The sequence below is a fragment of the Zingiber officinale genome, chromosome 9B (genome assembly GCF_018446385.1).
Source record: "Zingiber officinale cultivar Zhangliang chromosome 9B, Zo_v1.1, whole genome shotgun sequence".
NCBI lineage: Eukaryota > Viridiplantae > Streptophyta > Magnoliopsida > Zingiberales > Zingiberaceae > Zingiber > Zingiber officinale.
In genome coordinates this window covers 79,450,131-79,470,166 of record NC_056003.1, presented here as the reverse complement: position 1 = coordinate 79,470,166, position 20,036 = coordinate 79,450,131, and the positions used below count along the sequence as shown (strand labels likewise).

At 35.2% G+C, this 20,036-nt stretch overlaps 1 protein-coding gene across 1 annotated transcript; it reads right to left on the bottom strand.

Moving 5' to 3' along the window:
• Positions 1–4,534: 4,534 nt before the first annotated feature.
• LOC122023079 (THO complex subunit 4B-like) lies at positions 4,535–4,943 on the bottom strand. The gene is made up of 2 exons (XM_042581171.1): positions 4,857–4,943; positions 4,535–4,684 (listed from the first exon to the last, which is right to left on the bottom strand). The coding sequence occupies exons 1-2, from the start codon at positions 4,941–4,943 to the stop codon at positions 4,535–4,537; spliced, it is 237 nt and encodes a 78-aa protein (XP_042437105.1).
• Positions 4,944–20,036: the final 15,093 nt, after the last annotated feature.

Sequence of the window (20,036 nt, the reverse complement as noted above, 5' to 3'; positions counted from 1 at the left end):
GTATAGAGATATCAAGTTGACACATGGGTATGCATTAAATAATGTATACTGAATGACCCGCCATGAGAAAGTATCATGGATTATTATATGAGTGTCATATAATTTCTCATGTGACTATTAGTATGACTATCAGTCCTTGAACCTGAAGTCACCATGGTTCCCTACATAAGGAGTTGCATACTTTATCATCGTCAAACGTCACCCGTAACTGGGTGGACTATAAAGGCGATTACTGGGTATGTAACAAATTATGCGGAGGGATGTGAGTGATGTAGATGGGATCTATCCCTCCTATATGACGGGTGTGACATCATGATTCTTGATAGAGTGAGACCACTAAGTGCATGATCATGCCCAAATGAGTCAATATGAGATATTGAGCTCATTTGTTTAGAGTGAGTCTACTTGGAATTCGAGATATAGATTGATTAGAGGATGACACGGTCTATGCCTCAATTGATCAATCTAGATGTCAAGGATAGAAGGATATTGTCACATATTGTGAGAGTCATAATTAGTAGTCACAAAGGTGATGTTGGATCTCAACATTCTTGTAACTTGGGTAGTAATGATGTGTTGCTAGATACCGCTCATTTCTTATGCTTCTAATGGATTTAGGAGCATTGCCAACGTTACAAGAACCTATAGGGTAACACACAAAGGGCAATTAGATGGAGATTAGGTTCATATGATGAACCAAGAGGATTAGGTTCATGTGATGAACCAAATTGGATTAAGAGTAATCCAAATTAAACTAATTGAGTGGGGCTCAATTCGATTCATGTGTTAAATGAGTCTAATTTAGACTTGGATTCATTGAGTCAATTTAATTCAATGAATAGAGATTCATTAAATTAAATTGACTTGAATCAAATGTTAGATTTGATCAACCATTGAAGATAAGAGATCAAGTTTGACTTGACTTGAGAGGAAAGATGAAGGGTCAAGTTTGACTTGACTAAATGCCACATCATTTGTGACTTGGCATGGGGCCAGCCAATGATGATGTTCCACATCATCAAGGCTACATCAAGTGTGTGCCACCTCATGAGGAAGACCAAGAGCCATGATTCTTGGTATTCCATGAGTGGTCGGCCACTTAAAAGGGGAATAAGTGCAAGTGTGTGCTAATTTTAATTCTCTCTTCTTCTTCCTCTCTACTCCTCTCTCCCTCTCCTCCATTGTCGTGACCATCCAAGAGTGCTAGCACACTCTAAGTGGTTTTTCTCCATCTCTTGTCCGCGTGGATACGTGCAGAGGAGTGTACGCTTGACACTCTACGAGATCCGGCTACCGTTTAGACGAGTGGGATAAGCGAAGGGCATCGCTACAAAGGTATAACTTCTATCATGTAGATCTACTGTAGATCTAGGAGAAAACTATGCATATGTAAATTTTTTATATTCGCACGGATCCGTGGCAAGAACTTTGAGGTTTTTCGCAACGCAAAAAGCGATTTTTGCGGCTCGAAAGTTCCTACAAACTTATCTTCTATTCCTCTCCTCTCTTCCTTGGTGGTGGTCGGCCCTTTTCTCTTCCTCTTCTCTTCATCTTTGTGGTCGGCGGCATCAAGACTTGAAGGTTGGATTGGTGGCAGGTTCATGCTTAGAGAAGAAGGAGGCATTGTTTCCTAGCATCCCTTGGAGCTTGGTTGGTGGTCGAACTTCATCATCTCTTGGAGAAAGTTGGTGGCCGAAACTTGGAAGGAAGAAGAAGGCTTGGGTGGATTCTCATCTTGGTAGATCGTTGCCCACACGACGTCCGAGATAAGAAGAGGAATACAATAGAAGATCAAGAGATCTATAAGCTATAAAAGGTATAACTAGTTATAAGTTTCCACATTATAACTAGTGCATCCTTTTTGTATAGATCTTGTAAAACCAAACACAAGAGGTTATCGATTTTTAATTATCGTTTTTGTTATCAATTTTATGTTTTCGATTTCATATTTCGATAATGTGTTTCTACTGAGGTCTCTGTAGTTAAACCTAGTTTACTGTGAGAAGTTTAAATATCCGATTTCTTCGAAAGGCTTTGTCTAGGTAGTGGTGGATGATCCCATACCCAAGAAGGCCTAGTGCCTCGTCACGTTTGACCTAGAAGTCAATCCTTGAAATAGATATTTGATCAACTTCTGTATTATGGTTTAACTTAGGAAGATTACATCGGTTGAACTTGAAGTAAGAATGTTAAGTTTCGCTCCTAATTCAAGTTTAACTTCTAAAGGGAAAATTTAGACTAATAATGTCAAGCAGCGTTTGCAATCCAAATTTAACTTTAGGAGAACGCATGGGTAGCTAGGATAGTTCTATGCTTGTACAAATTTTTGTACAGGGGAACTATGACAGTATTCTGAGTAGCAACCAACAACTCTAGGATGGGGCACCTTTTAATCTTCTTCCTTCTCTTCTTCTTCTTCTTCTCCAATCCGTCGGCCACCAAGGAGGAGGGGGCGCCGGCCACCAAGGAGGAGGGGGGGTGCCGGCCACCAAGGAAGAGGTGGGATGTCGCCGGTCCTAGGTAAGGAGAAGAGGAGGCTTGTGGGAAAAATTAGGTTTTAGGGGACACCACCTACTCCTTTTATAATCTTTGTTGTTAGTTACAAAGAAAGAAAAATAATAGAATTCTATTTAGAAAAAATCTCCCTTTCTATAACCTTGCCGCCAGCCCTAAGAGAATGGAGAAAACCAAACCAAAACCAAGTTAAACCAAACCAAGTTAGACCAAACCAAGTTATGGATAGGTGGATGCGAGACTTTATATAGAGACTACAACAGGGACCTAGAGGAGCAATTGGTTTAGGCCTCTTCATGGACTTGGGCTTCTTGTGTTCGGCCCGAACACCCAACCCAAGTCCATCAATAATAACTCATACCACTAAAGGGTTATTATTGAACTACCGCACCAATCCCATATTACAATATGGGCTCCTTCTTATCATAAGTGTGTTAATCTCCCCATGTTTAAGATATTGTATGTCCGTTAATTAATTGAGTTACTAGCTACCCAATTAATTAACATCTGATTCCTAGAGTAGTACCACTCAACTTTATTATCATGTCGTAATAAGTCTACCTGCAGGGTTTACATGATAATCCTTATAAGCTCCTCAAGGGGACATCATCAACCTAAATAATTAGGACACAGATTCCTTCTATAATCAACAACACACCATATAAATAATACTATCTCCCAACTCATCGGGCCTATTGATTTGACGAATAAATCTCACCCATTGATAAGTTAAAGAAATAAATACTAAGTATATATGCTTGTTATTATATAGGGATTTAGAGGACACACATCCATAATAACAGAGATTCTGTTCTTTTATATAATTAGTGCAAATTGAACAACCTCAAACGGTCCTGCTCAATACACACATAGTGTACTAGTGTATTTTATAGTCAAGACAGACTAATACCAAATTACACTATAACTATTCCAATGGTTTGTCCTAATCCATCTTGGTTGTGAGCTACTATTTATAATTTATAAGGAACCGATAACTTGATCTTCTGTGTGGCACCACACATCATGTTATCTATAATATAAATTAAATTGGCAACTGCATTGACATATATATAAATATAAAATGCAAACATTTCACCAAAGTGATTCTCATTTCAAAATATTTCAAAACAGATGTTCATACAAAAGCTAGGCTTATAGTATACATCCAACAGTTTGTCACACGAACGAAGCCTTCGGAGAAGAACCATCTTCTTGTGCTAGCAAGAAGAATGGCTCAGCTAAAACTTGAAGAATCGGCCAAGTAGGAATGAGGAGGAAGGAGAGGGGAGATCAAGAGTCACCATCTTCATCTCTTTTTCAACTCTTATCTTCATCTCCTGAAAAAATAAATCCAAAAGCCTATTTATATTCATCTCATAAATACCAAGGGTCTTTGTCTCTTTATATTCCTCTTAATGGGTTGGATTATTATATTAGATTAACCATTAATCCAATAACCCAATAAGTCTAACCCATTGAGTCTAACCCATTAATCCAATGTGTCTAATTCAGATTGGACTCAATCCAATGAGTGAGATCATTTGAGTCTAACTCAATGAGTAACCCAAAAGGCCTAATCATCTCATGATTGGCTCTTAGGGTGCGTTTGATTCAAGTCATCATCTATAACCTTGGTTATGTGATTACCAGGTAATCATATAACTAAGGTTATGGGGAATTCAACATAACTTATTAAGTATTTGGTTCAACTAAGATTATGCAATTACTTAGTTTTACATTTACTAATTTACCCTTTAACTTTTTGAATTAATTTAATTGAATGAAAACCTTTTTTATCTCTTCTCTCCCGTGACTTCTCTTCTTCCCTATCGTTGTGTCCGAACTCCAATCACGAGAGTGATGCCATGGAAGTTCTAAATGTTGCAGGCCTCACTCCATTAGCCTCGCTCCACAAGGCCGCTTCCTCTTCCTCCTTAGGCTCAAGATAGCCAAAAAACTAATACTTTGCATAAAATCAACAGATGCGAAATTTCTAGGTGAAGCCGCTACAAATCGAATGCTAAAAAGTGAAAAAGAGCACCTTGATGTCCTCGTTCGACACTCCGAATTCCAAATTCGAGATATACAGCTTGGTGCCGGTCTCTATGGAGGAAGCCCTCGCCGTCGGAGCAGGAAAACCACCTACTTGCGCCGCCGAGTACATGTCGTGCTACCACACCGAGTCGGGAGCCTGGGATCGTAGATCAAATTAGATCGGGTGGTCGGGAGGAAGCCCGGATCCAGCAGCCGCAGGAAATCCCCAAAGCGTGTACCTTCTCGGAGGAGTAAGGGGCGGATAGGTTAGCCATTCAGTTGGGCGTGCGACAGGACAGCCCGCTAGCCTCACGACCCCGCCCGCGTCCACCGCTGGCAGTCTTCTTGCTTGATTTGATTATGTCGTCGAGGGACATGTCGAGGGTGCCTGACATTTGCGATGCAGATATGAGAAGAGGAATCGAGCGACGAAGAGAAGGGACGCAGATAGGGTTCTCACGGAAAGGGGCGATCAAGGTTTGGGGTGGGTGGGTAATTTTGGAAAAAATAATATGATAATCCCGGAATCGTAGAAAACCTTAGGCTTTCAAGGTTTTCTGATTCCTGGTTGTATTCCCAAATTGCTGACGTGGCGGGAATCACTCATTGCCAGGAATCACTCATTACCTAAACCAAATAAGGTTTCTGTTGATAACCTACCAAGGTTATCAGCGATAACCTTGAACCAAACGCGCCCTTAGGGCTAATGACTAACACCATTGACAACAAAGCATGCCTAGCAGGCAAATCATACTTTAGAAGTTTCATGTTTGTCACATCAGATATTTGCGCACTCGCTTAAGGAAATATGTCAGTGATACTTTTTGACTTATCTTTTCCTAGGACGCTTTGGATAATGTACATATGCTTTGAAATGTGTGCATGAACAATACACTGACACTATAAAAGGAGAATCTCATTTACAAGCGGAGGTATATACAACTTTACAACCCGACATGCTCTTTGCTACAACATTCTTATTATTCTCCACTGTGTCGGAAACTGACTTGAGCGTCAGAGAGTCAATGTCAGGAACCCCTTCCCGACTCGACAGTAACACCACTGTGTCGGAAACTGACTTGAGCATCAGATGGTCAATGCCAGGAACCCTTTCCCGACTTGACAATAACACCTTTTTTGTTGCAAGACCACGCCGAGTCGTTGTTTTGTTAACCCCACAACTATGCCCCTAACTTGCCACCTTCTTCATTTTCGAACAGAATCACTAACAATTTATCGTACATGTTTGTATGTGAGAATCACTAACAATAAAGATAGGTTCTTTGTCTCCGGATTAACGAGACCTAGGCAACTAAAATAATGGCAACCTCTCCGCTGCCCTCTAATATTTATATCATCTTGGTTACTTTTAGACAAGTCTAAAATAAGCCTACCAACAAAACAGAATAGAGGTCTTAAAGCTGCATTTCTTTGTCTTTTCCATATGCTCTCGCTTAATTCACGGGCCAGCTGAATTCATACTTAAATGTTATGTTGCGTTTCTTTATCTTTGTCGATTATGATGTTATACTGATACAAGCGATGGCTAGTATCTGATCAGTCACTGTTTCATTTTCTTTCCTCTCCTTTCTTCAAAATTTTCACAGAAAGTTCAACTTCTTCTTCTATTAATTCTAGACATAAACACTTATATTCTAGGTCAAAGGATCATAGTAGAATCACTTCATACGACTAGAAAGTGAAATCCAACCCAGCAAGTTAATGCCCTCATAATGCGGATTAGGTTAGGCCACTTGCATAATTAAGATGCTGTCAACTTAACCTTGTAGAAGATAATTAACACAAACCTCAACTTGGTCTTGATGGGGGACACTTAAGCAAATCAAAAAAAGACGAAGAGGGCTACAAAGTCGAGGGCCATAGGCGCACGCATATATATATATATATATATATAATGAACAGCAATATTAAGCAATATTAAGTGAGGTCATCTTCCGTTAATTAAGAGCTACTGAGGCTTTTAAATGAACCAAATATTTTTTATTCTTTAGTAGGAACACAATAGTAGGCGGACCTCAATCTCTCCTTTGGATTGCATATATATATATATATATATATATATATATATATATATATATATATATATATATATATATATATATATATATAGTAGGCGGACCTCAATCTCTCCTTTGGATTGCATATATATATATATATATATATTCTCTCAATTAATTATATTATTTTTATGACAATAAATGACTAGCGAAGTGCTTTGTATCAAGTTGTGGAGACCAACTGTCCCATTAGAGATTAATTGCAAAATGTAGTGGATCGTTGAATTTTAATTATAATTATAATTTTAGGTTTAGATGAGGAGATTCACCCTGTCACCTTTCTTAATTAAAAGGGGAAATAATTAATGGTAGTGCAAGCAGACAAGGTTTAGTGGAGAATAAATTTTTAAAAAATAAATATTGTAATAAATAAAAGGTGAACTTATAACCCCTCTAAAAAAGCACTAGCAACTACTGGAATAAAATTTATAATTTATTTTTTAAAACAATAAAATTCAACTTTTTTTTAAATAATAAAAAATAGTGAAAATTATACTAAATATTTAAAATGCTATTGATAGAAAATTAAAAGGATGCCCTTAATTTTTTTAAATTAAAATAGTACCTCACTTATAATTTTATATTCCAAATATCCCTTTGTACTCTATTTTGAATAGCTTTGGTCAAAATTGCTCTTTTAAATAGCTTGGTCAAAGTTATTCGTATATGTTGGATTAGGTAGAGTTTTGGTTAAATTAAATTGCTCTAAGATGGAATAGATTAGTTAAAACATGTCTAATGTGATAAAAGATGATTTATTCGTCCTCGTTAATCTATCTTTAGATCAATACGAAAGAGATAAATCATGAATGGATACTAACCATTAGTGTAATGATGAAGATAGGGAAAAAGATATGGTCAAACATATCAAGTTTCAACCCCATAATTTAATATGACAATACCTTATACTTTAACCACTATATCGTGTCAAGGGGATAAGTTAAAACATCTCTAAGACAGAGAGCAAAGAGATTTATTTTGTCGATTAAGTCTAATATTAAGGCGATTAAGTCTATAAAATTTAATGGTTAGCCTACTGTATCTAAAGGATATGCATGATCTTTTAACAAATTAAAACTAGAAAAAATTAAAAATTTCAGAAAGTTACGTAATTATTTTTGTTTTCTTTTTCATTATTAAGACGTAATTCTTGTTTTGATAATATCTTCAACATCAAGGTGGGCCACCTGAGGAGGGTTAAAGAAGATTAACTATACTCTCATATCCTCGATTTCTATCAACCAATGAAGAGAATAATCAAAGGAAATATAAAAAATATTCAATTATATATTTTAGAATATAGGATCTACTAAATATTAGAGTGGGGAGAGAAATAGTCACAAAACTAGCTTGTAAATTAGAGAATTAATTGCGTACACAATTATTTAGGAGCTAGTTTGAAAGTATAGGTACAAGTTATTCTTCGATCTATAAACCATGTTTGTTTTATTTAATCCTTCTAGCAGGTCCACATGCATGTCTGCTCCTTAAGTTCATTGTGCACCAATGCAAGACAACTAGATGCTAAAGCTCGAAATCTAATCATCAAGATCCAAGCTGATTGGCAACCCAATGCAACTTAGGTAGGTTAATTTCTTCTTAACAATTAGAAAGATATAATCAAAGTCAATATCTTTCTCTAGCTAAACTTTTTAACCACTAGTTAAGATTTGCATGAGAAAATTATATTTTTAGTCCAGTAAATTATATTTTTTTTTTCAATTTTGATCATATTATCTATAAATTCAGATTCTTAATACATTAACTTATATTTTTTTTTTCAAATTTCAATCATTTTTTTACAAAATTCTAATTGACCACAAGTAATGAATTTAGATTTTTTTTTCCTTTTGATGAATAAATCACCCATATAATAAATTTTGTAATTCCACCTACGCATTTAAATAAATAAGGAACACGAAATCAAAGTAATGTCACCTTAAAAGTAAAATCAATAAGATAAAATTCTTAAAAAAATATTACATTCAATATATCTCCTCCCAAAAAAAAAAAATCCAATAATTTCTCAATAGTCTCCACCATAAACCCTAGATTTGGAAACCCTATAACTTGACCCAAGCATCTTAATTTTTCTCATAGAATTAGGCAGATAACGAAGCAACATTTACGTTTGGATTTGTAATTTATTTAAAAGAGTAAAATGTCTTTATTCTTGGAAGTGTATTCATGTTCTGTACATGTGTGAAACGGTCATGTTGCGAATTTATTAGACAAATGATAACCTCGGTAGGAGATTCATGGCTGCATTGATTGAAAGATGATACTTATTTTTCAACAAAAGCAAAAAAGCCAAATTCATTTTTCATTTTAGCATCACCACCTCTCTTAATTACTAATGGTCATTTGAATTCCAAACAAAAAAATGATTGAAATTGAAAAAAAAATATACAAGTTAATATATTAAGAATGAGAATTTATAGATAACATTAACAAAATTGAAAAAATATATAATTTACTGGACTAAAAATGTAATTTACTTGGATATGTAATTAACTAATTATTTGTCGTCTCTTATCAACTTGCATACCATCTGCACTTTAAGGTTGCTCGAAGAATATAACTTTTAAAAGCTCTCTAGCATTTATACGGACAGAGCATGTACTCATAGCTTTTGTATTCGGCAAGTTACCAAATGGTACATGTAGAGAGTTAAATTTATCAAAAGACATACGTTACTTTGGTATTTACCAAAGAACGCACTTTTTAAAATGCATTTCCTATTTTACCCTTCTGACAATTTGACATTTTCTACCGTTTTCTTTTTTTCACTATATTTCTCTCTCTCTTCTCTTTTTTTATGGGCAGAACATATAAATAACATTAGTCAATTTTTTAGTAACGTTTTAATGCATTTGAAGAAGCAAAAATAAATAATGAATACATATTTGAACTCCTTGCAATTTTAGAAATCCACTGGAACTAAAATGAGTGTAATCGGAGCTCTTTAAGTCGATCAGTGGGTTTCGGTCAAAACTCACTGATGGATCTAGAGAGCTCCGATTGAACCCATTTCAGTTCCTATGAATTTCTAATATTGCAAGGAGTTCAAATTTGATGTTCATTATTTATTTTGCCTTTTCATAGATGTTAACATGCAAAATCAAAGAATCGGCAAAAATACTACGTTGGGCCTGATATGATTCCATATCAGGCCCACGTTGGGCCTGATATGAGTCCATATCAGGCCCAATGTGAGGTTTTTTTATCGATTCTTTGATTTTACATGTTAACATTTTTGAAAGGCCGAAATAAATAATGGACACCATATTTGAACTCCTTGCAACATCAGAAATCTATAGGAACTGAAATGGGTTCAATCGGAGCTCTCTAGGTCCATCAGTGGGGTTTGATCGAAACCCACTGATGGACCTAGGGAGCTCTGATTGCATACATTTCAGTTCCTATGGATTTCTGATGTTGCAAGGAGTTCAAATATGGTGTTCATTATTTATTTCGACTTTTTATAAATGTTAACATGCAAAAATAAAAAATCAGCAAAAAACTCCATGTTGGGCCTGATATGAACTCATATCAGGCCCAACGTGAGCCTGATATGGAATCATATCAGGGCCAACGTGGACCTGATATGATTGCATATTAGGCCCAATTTTCATCAACTCCACGATAATTTAGTTAATATTGCTTCCAAAATGATATGATTCCAAAATCGTTTAGAGAATTGAAGTGCCGCAGCGTCATGCCCTTAAACAAGGATCTGATCGTTTTGTTAATATTGCTGGCTAAGTAATTGACCACCGGAAATGGATCACTGCAGTTCTAGACAATAATTTCATCTTTGTGTTGCTTCCTCTGTAAATAAGAGCATAATTTTTCTCAGGTCTTAATTGTCAAAAAGGTCGGGCCGAATTTTTGTACTCTGAATGCAGAAGGAAAAAGCATTAGCTAAAGATTTAAATGTGTAGTTGCGAACAGAGGCACAATATTGTTTTTCCTTCAGCCTCTGTTGCATTCCACTACTATCTGTATTTGAATCAAACAATTCCTGGCACATGATGATGCATTATGCGTAGCGAGCAAGTACTTTTTCTCCCAGATCTCAAACAATTGGGTCTGATATGGAATCATATCAGGTCCACGTTGGGCCTGATATGATTCCATATCAGGCCCACGTTGGGCCTGATATGATTCCATATCAGGCCCACGTTGGGCCTTATATGATTCCATATCAGGCCCAACGTGGAGTTTTTTGCTAATTTTTTATTTTTACATGTTAATATCTATAAAAAGTTGAAATAAATAATGAACACCATATTTGAATTCCTTGCAACATTAGAAATCCATACGAACTGAAATGGATGCAATCGGAACTCCCTAGGTCCATTAGTGGGTTTCGGTCAAAACTCACTGATGGACCTAGAGAGCTCCTATTGAACTCATTTCAGTTCTTATAGATTTCTGATATTGTAAGGAGTTCAAATATGATGTCCATTATTTATTTTGACCTTTCAAATATGTTAACATGTAAAATCAAAGATTCGACAAAAAAAACCACACGTTGGGCCTGATATAGACTCATATCAGGCCCAACGTGGACCTGATATGGAATGATATCAGGCCCAATGTAACACCCACGAAAATATAAGATAAGTATATGGGTGTTATTTTCTTTCGAGCATAAAAATAAAAAGAATAAGAGAAAAAGAAAAATAGAAACCAAAATAGAATAAGAAGAGGTGAGGTCAAGGATTGAACCTTGAACCTCCCACAAGTAATAGAGTTAAATTAGTGGATGGAACCACTAGAGTAATGAATGATAAGTGAATAAAAGAGAATGGAAATGGTAGTTAAAGGAGAGAAGATGGTTAAGTAAAAGAACAAGAGAAAACCAAGTTGCTTACCTTCTCTTCCTCTTGGTTAAGAGAAGAAGCAAACAAAAGATAAATTGCCTACTTCCCTCCCTCTCTCTATTTTCGTGGGATTAAAGGAATGAGGGAAAAGAGGAGTTGAGGGAATGAATGAAGACATGCTTCATTTACAAAGGAATAAATAGGATTGGGAGAAGAAAAGCAAGAGATTTAATTCTTCTTCTTCCTCCTTCCTTCTCCTTCTTCATTCTCCACTGAAACCAAGAGCCCCTCCCTCTCCTTATTCCAAAATCTAGGCTAAGTTTCCTCTCTAAGAGAACTAATTTACAAGAATAAGCCTTCAAGATCTACCCCTTCCAAGCAAGAGAAACAAAAGGAGGTGCAAGAAGAAGAAGCTCTCTCCTTCCTTTGCACCTAGGGTACCTTTTTCCTTAAGAAAAATCACAAGCGAAAGTAAGTAAGTATCCCCTCACCTGTGGTACAAGTAGTTCATAGGTGCTTTCCTTTATGAAAATAGATTTCTAAAAACTTAAGGTGTGATCCATGGTAAGTTCGGCCAACAGGAATAAGACCCTTAGGAAAAATTAAGTCCTAAATATGCTCACCATGATTTTTATGATATGTACTTTTTTTTAAAAGAGATTTGTTTAGTATTCCCGTACTTGTATGTTGCTTAGAATTAAGATTTCTCTCCTTAAAACTCTCGGCTAAGACAAAATCAAGAACCTAGGAGAACTTAAAACCTAAACCAAGCATGCCATGATTCTCCTTATGACAAGATATGAAGTTAACATGATATTTCTCATGCTTGTATGTTGATTTGAAATTGTATTTCATGCTCATGAGGTTTCGGCCATAACAAGTATAAGGGCCTAGGAAACTTAGAACCTAACCTAATTATGCTCATGAAGTTCCTTGTAATAATTGCTATGAAATTGGTTTAGGGTTCCCATGCTTTTATGACACTTAAAACCTAGTTCCAAGCTTTACAAGTTTCAGCCATAACAAGTTTAAGGGCCTAGGAAACTTAAAACCTAACCTAATTATGCTCATGATGTTCCTTGTAATAATTGCTATGAAATTGGTTTAGGGTTCCCATGCTTTTATAACACTTGAAACCTAGTTCCAAGCTTTACAAGTTTCGGCCATAACAAGTTTAAGGGCCTAGGAAACTTAGAACCTAACCTAACTATGCTCATGATGTTCCTTGTGATAATTGCTATGAAATTGGTTTAGGGTTTCCATGGTTTTATGCCACTTGAAAACCTAGTTGCATACTTAATAAGTTTCGGCCACATTAGGTTTAAAGACTTAGGAAGCTTAGAACCCAAACTAAACTTGCTCAAGATGTTCTTTGTGATAAATGATATGATATTGGTTTAGGGTTCACATGCTTTCATGCTACTTGTAACCTAGAATTGTGCTTACTAGGGTTTCGGCCATGACAAGTTTACAAGCTTAGGAAACCTAGAACCTAAACTAACCATGCTCATGATGTTCCTTATGGTATATGATATGATATTAGTTTAGGGTTCACATGCTTGTATGTTGATTGTAACCAAATGTGATGCTTGATAAGTTTTGGCCATGACATGTTTAAAGACTTAGGAAGCTTGGAACCGAAACTAAACATGCTCAAGATGTTCCTTATGATATATGTTATGATATTTATTTAGGGTCCCCATGCTTTCATGCTACTTGTAACTTAGAAACATACTTGCTAGGTTTCGGCCATGACAAGAATAAAGGCTTAACTTAGAACTCATGTTAAACATGCTCATGATGTTCCTTATGATATATGATATGATAATGATTTAGGATTCATATGCTTTTATGGTGCTTGTTAACCTAGTCAACAACTACATGTTTCGGCCACTTTATGATATTTGGGTTAGAGACCCAATTATGAAATTCTATGTGTCTCACATGCAATGCTTCATGATATGATAAGAATATGCTATGCTTCTATGCTCATTTATGTATGCTTATGACCTATGCATGATGATGACCCTTATGATGTGTTATGTGCCCAAATTCATGATGTGCTGTGTGCCCAATTATGCATGCGTTATAATGTGCTATGTGCCCAATTTCATGATGTGCTGTGTGCCCAATTATGCATGCGATCATGATGTGCTGTGTGCCCAAATTCATGATGTGTTGTGTGCCCAATTATGCATGCTTTATGTTATGCCTAAGAGTTGCTTCCCTATTAGTTGGAACTAAGAGCACTCTTCATGATATGAAAGGAAATATAATATGCATGATATGATAAGAATTATGATATGTATGACATGCTACTTTACTTTTTATGGCTTGTGCCAAGGGTGGGCTCCATAAGTGCCCCGGGGTCGATGGACTAAGAAACGGGCCTCATTAGGGATGGACTCCTAAGTGCCCCTAGGTCGATGGACTAAGAAACAGGCCTAGTATGTATGCCTTGTAGGGTTCAAGACTTGCTACCTTGGACCTACATAGGACGCGCACATTTATGTATGTGGTACAAGTCGGGGCCCTAATCATGTTGAGATTATGTTTAAGTATGTATGTAATAAGTTTTCAAAAGACATGTCGCATATATTTTTCATGATACATGTTTTCGAAAGTCATCTCGCATGATACTTATGACTATGTTATGTTATGCTAGGATGCACTTTATGATTATGCCATGATATGCCATGTTACTACGATTATGTTATGTTATGCTAGGATGCACTTTATGATTATGTTATGACATGCCATGATACTACGATTATGTTATGTTATGCTAGGATGCACTTTATGATATGCCATGATACCTTACGATTATGTTACGATATGATACTTCTATACATGATATGATGAGTTGTCTTTATGCTTTATGCCTTAAGAATATGTTATGCTTTACTATTTTTGTGAATAGGAAGGATCTTACTGAGCCTCGTGTGCTCATAGCTTACTTTCCTTGTACCACAGATAAAGGCAAGGAATGGATGTACTAAGGGAGCAGCAGGAGGGGCAAGATGGATGTGTGTAGTAGTGGCTCGGCTAAAAGAGAAAGACCTGCTTTTATTTAATAAGAATTATGCCTATGTCGTTATTTCATGACTCCATAACATTTCACCATGCTTATTTGTATTATGGTTTAAATTCATGATAAGCATGCCATGTGACTTTATGTGATAGGTAGTTAGTAATGATGATTTGAAAAGTAGAAGAAGATTTTTTTTAAAAAAAAATATATACTGTAAACAAGACTTCCGCTGTATTAAGAAGAAAGAAAAGATAAGTAACCCCCATCAGCTTGAGTAGGAAGGGGCGGGGCGTTACATCCAACGTAGTGTTTTTGTCGATTCTTTGATTTTACATGTTAACATCTATGAAAAGTCAAAATAAATAATGAACACCAAATTTGAATTCCTTGCAACATCAAAAATTCATAGGAACTGAAATGGATTCAATCGGAGTTCTCTAGGTCCATCAGTGAGTTTTGACCGAAATCCACTAATCGACCTAGAGAGCTCCGATTACATTCATTTTAGTTTCAGTGGATTTCTAAAATTGTAAGGAATTCAAATATGCTATTCATTATTTATTTTTGCTTCTTCAAATGCATTAAAATGTTGTTAAAAAATTGACTAATGTTATTTATATGTTCTGCCCATAAAAAAAAGAGAAGAGAGAGAAATATAGTGAAGAAAAGAAAACGGTAGAAAAAGTCAAATTGTCATAAGAGTAAAATAGGAAATACATTTAAAAAAATACATTTTTTGATAAATATCAAACTAACGTACATCTTTTGGTAAATTTAAATCTCTATGTGCGCCTTTTACCATTAGGTAAATTGACGTTTTGTATTTGACGTTGATTGAGACTGATCCGCTTAATGGACGAAACTACTTAACGCTCATGTCTCACATCTCTTCATTCGTCCAGTCACTAAACCAAGTGTATACTAATAGAAAATTTGGGAATATCAACTATCCCACAAATAGGATAAGATATCCAATGCAAATATGTCAGTAAATCTAGATCTTTTTGAACAAAAGAAGGCATAAGGTGCTTTTTTTTATTATTAAATTGTTAAAAGGGTGTCCTATTTTAATTTAAAATGGTTAAATATCATAATTGACGTCTTTGTTGTTTCTTTAGAGCCTTCGGGTCGGCTATATGCTACAAGGTCTATTGTTTGATACAATACTTTAGCCAAAATTGATATATAACTTAAATGTCTAAATTTCAAAGTTGATCCAAAGTTTAATCATTCGATGCTCTAATTTATGTTATTTGTGTTAATGCAATAACTTTCAGGATTTGGATATAACAATATATCTATATTTGATCAAGTTTGACCAATGATTGATTCAAACAATTAAGGCAAAAGGGTAAATACGTTAGCCCCCAACGTCCCCGTCAATCCGTCCCAAGGTCAACACGGAGGAGGTAATTCACGGGCGGCTACTAGCCTTTCGAATAGTGACTAGCACATAAGGGAGTATTTACCTTGGTTTTACCGAGATTCGAACCCCAGACCTCATTGTGGCAACACTTCATGCGCTAGCTACTAGACCCATCCTAGGAGACAATGATTGATTCAAACAAGACCATATGTTTGGAAGTGAGCTAAGTCTCATCAAGTCAAGATTGATCGAATAACTAGTAAAGATAAAGTATAGTCAGGTCAAAGGTTGATTGAATGACTAGTAACGAAAGTCTAAGTATGTCAAGAATGATTGGATTCTTGCAAGGGAAAACCCTAGCAAGTTAAGAGAAAACTAAATGTAAGGCAAGAAAAAGTCCAAGCAAGTCAAGGATGATCGGATATCTGTCAAATTACAAGTTCATATAGGTCAAGATAACTAGATGTTTGGCAACAATTTGATCATAAGGGAGTGAACCTTAGGTGATGAAAATCTTGGAGGAGTGAACTTCAAACAAAAGGTAAGCCTAGTATACTAAATAGATTTACAAGATTATGGTTTATCATAAGGGAGTGAACCTCATGTGGTGAAAGTCTTAGAATGAACTCTAATCAAAAGATAAGTCTAGTAGGTCATGTAACCTTACAGGATACGTTATAGGTGAGCATAGTAGGTCAGATATACTTACTGGATTAAGCTTGGTCTCTTGTTGTGTTTATGTATGCATGTCTTTAGTATCTTGAAGCTAGAAGCAAGACAGAAAAACAAATGAAGGCAGTTGGATAAAATCGGACCAAGTGCACGGTGAAACGGACTTGATCAGGTTGAATCGGACCCAAGCCAATTCAATCGACCAATCCACCAGTTCAATCGGCTAGTTGGGTTTGGTTGACCAAGTTGGAATCTGGACTAGGATCGATGATATGGCTTGGTTCATTAAATATACTGTAAAAGTTTTTCGGTAGACCGATAAATTTGATAATGATGAGATCGCAGATTGTCATGAAGTCAATTGTGGGGAACAAGTTTGACCAAGTCTGGTCAATCGATTAAAGCTTATCATTAAACCAATCAAACTCTATCGAAGAGACCTTGGGAATAAAGCTCGGTACATCAATATGTTACACATTAATATGTTACTACTCTTCATCTATGCGCTTGAAGAAAAGATGCCAACACGTTGCTTGTGCGATAGGGGAAGCTCCAAGAGGAGTGTGAGGCACTCAGGGTTTCCAGACCGACGACACTTGAGTTTATTTGTATTTCAATTTACAAGTCATGTTTTATTTAATATTTTTTGTGCTTGATTAAATCTTGCAAGAAGGATTCGTTGCCTTTGGAATATTTTCGGGAAGGAGAACACTAGTGGACGGATGTCTCTTGTAAATAGACCTTGGATATACTAATCTTGGGAGATTAAGAACGAAGTAAATATGATTTGTCTCTTCTCTTTGGTCTTTTAATTTTATTTTGTATTCCGCTGTAACTAATTTGTAAAAACAAATGAATGATGAAATAGAAAAAGAGAGAAGATCGATATCCCCTCCCCCTTCTACAATTTGTGTTATACAAGGTCATTTAAAAAAATTTAGTTAAAACTACTACACAGTTTTATATTTGTTAAATTTCACAAATAAGCATTTCTGTGTCACTTGAAATCTCGTGGTACATTGTATTTTAATTTATAGTTTTAATCACTTTAGGTTCATATACCAATTTATTAATTATTGTTGGAGATCCTTAATGTTGATCCAACATGTTGGGTCTATTCAATCAATTTGATGATGACTCGATACCTCAAACTAGTGGAGCTTGATATAACAACGTAAACCTTATCTTGTTTATATCCTTGACACACCCTTTCAATTATCGAGGCAGCCCTTTTGATAATCGACATATATTTTTTGATATGATCGTTACCAACTTAATCTCTTTGGTCATCGAGTTACCCTTTCAAATATCAACACACCTCCTTCAGATAAGTTTATTCATATGGATAAGTGTGTTAAAGTTAAGGTGAAAGAGATACCTTCTGTCCTTCAGACAATATTGTCTCTCTTGGTCCCATGTAGGCTATCAAGAGGAGGATGAATTGTCTTGAAAATAAATTATACCTTTCTTGATTTTTGAGCTTTAGTTAACAGACAGTTGTAAATTAATATAAAACAAATATATAAAAAGAAATACGAGACTATCGTTTTACTTAGTTTAAAACCTGGGAGTTTGCTAATTCAAGGCAAAAGTAAATACTAGCAAGAATCTTCTTCTTTGGCAAGGTCAGAGGCGGAGAAGCCTTGTACGAAGGTTTACAGCTCGGACAGTGGCAAAATAGACTTGAAAATTAAATAAATTATATCTAAGGTAGAGGGCACCCACTCTTTTACCGTGCTCAGAACACATTTTACATTTGGATGAAGTGGCACAAGAGGCGCCTCCATTGAGCTTGAGGTGCCTCTAGCTTAGCAACATCTATCTGATTAATGCTGATATGTTAAATGACTCTAGACGCATGGAGGAGCCTCCGTTCCACTAAGATGCCTCCCGTGAATAGGCGTTGTTGTAGTTGAGTTTTGTGTGGAGGCGCCTCCATTCCTTCTAAGGTGGCTCCCCACCTTTTCAATTGAGGCACCTCTAGCTCGTGGAGGCGCCTCCACCCCTTTCAATGGTAGAGGCAGTCTAGACCATCCGAGACACCTTGGGTCTTTAAGGAAGAACTCATCATTCCAAGGTCAACCTCAGAGTTGGCGTTTTCTGGACTTTTGCTCCTATGGGGTGATGCTTCTGATTGTCTGAAGTTGAACTCACCTGAACTCAACTCCGATCTTCTTCTCGAGTAGGCTTCCTCCTTGGCTTCTTGTCACTCGAATCGCTATGCGCGTCCTTCTCGCTCCACCAATGTACTCTTCCACAACTTCTCTTCCCTAGGATGCATCGAGCTCGTCGACTTACTTCTCATGCTATCCTTCTCATCCACTACGTCTTTCACTGTATCTTTCGCTAGATTTCTTGTGTTCTTAAGCTCCTGTACATTTAGACATAAGACATCAAATATAAACATGACTCAACTTAACTTGGTTGATCATATCAAAATCAACCCGGGTACTTACAATATCTCTCTTTTTGATATCCATAATCTCAAATTAAAGTTAGGATAAATAAACAAATAATTTGTAATGAAAATTTAAAAAATAGTTATAACATGAATATTATATTTAAGTACATAAGAAATGTAAATAATATTCACTTTTAATTACTCCTCCTAGATTAAATAACCAACTTTCTACCATTGAATTACAACAAAAATAGGGGTAAAATTTTAAAAAAAATCTTTAAAAATATTGTACCTTTTACTAAGGGTGTGAGATAGAATCTTCATTAATCTATCTTTTTACGGAAAATAAATTATCAAAAGAAATAATTTTTATCAATTAAACCTCAATTTCAGTAAAAATAAATTAAAAATTATTTTTAAGTATTGAAAAACGCTGATTTTTTTTAAGTGAAAGATATAATTATTAGAACCATGAAAATTTTTATCACAAAAAACATATTATTATTTGAACCATAATAAATGTTTTGAAAAGAAATGGTTATTTTCTAATGAAAATGTTTTAAAATATATTTTTAATTAAAAAAATCTTACTGATTTTTCTCAATATTCAAAAATATTCAAAATATAACGTTCCTTAGCCTAAAAATTAGACTTTTCAAAATTTATCTCAGAAATAACATTAAATTTAAAATTATAATTTTTGATAAAAAATTCATAAAACCATAGATAATTTTTAAAATACCTTGAAAATTTTTATTCAAACAGAAAATCTAACTCATTATCAAAATAAAATTTAAATTTTCAAAAATTAAATTTTAAAATAATTTTAATTTTAAAAATCTGATTTTAGTTAGAAAATTCATAAAAATAATATAAAGGTAAAAAAAATTTGGAAAATTTTCCTTTGCAAACAATAATTTTAGTTTTAACAAAATTTAGTGAAAAATATGAACAGAAGATATATGAAACAATTAATTTTACCCAACATGTTAATAATTGAAAAATAAATCTAAGCATATAAAATTAATTTTAACTAGATAAACATGATTTAGGAATCTAAAATAAATTTCTACCTATAGGATTTCATAGAAATTTTCTAAAAATGCTATTT

Bases quoted from the DNA above. Each gene is read 5' to 3' on its own strand.
- LOC122023079 (XM_042581171.1), bottom strand. From the start codon at position 4,943: ATGTCAGGCACCCTCGACATGTCCCTCGACGACATAATCAAATCAAGC. The intron at 4,685-4,856 runs GCTAGCGGGCTG...TCGGTGTGGTAG, and splicing joins GACGCGGGCGGGGTCGTGAG to CACGACATGTACTCGGCGGC.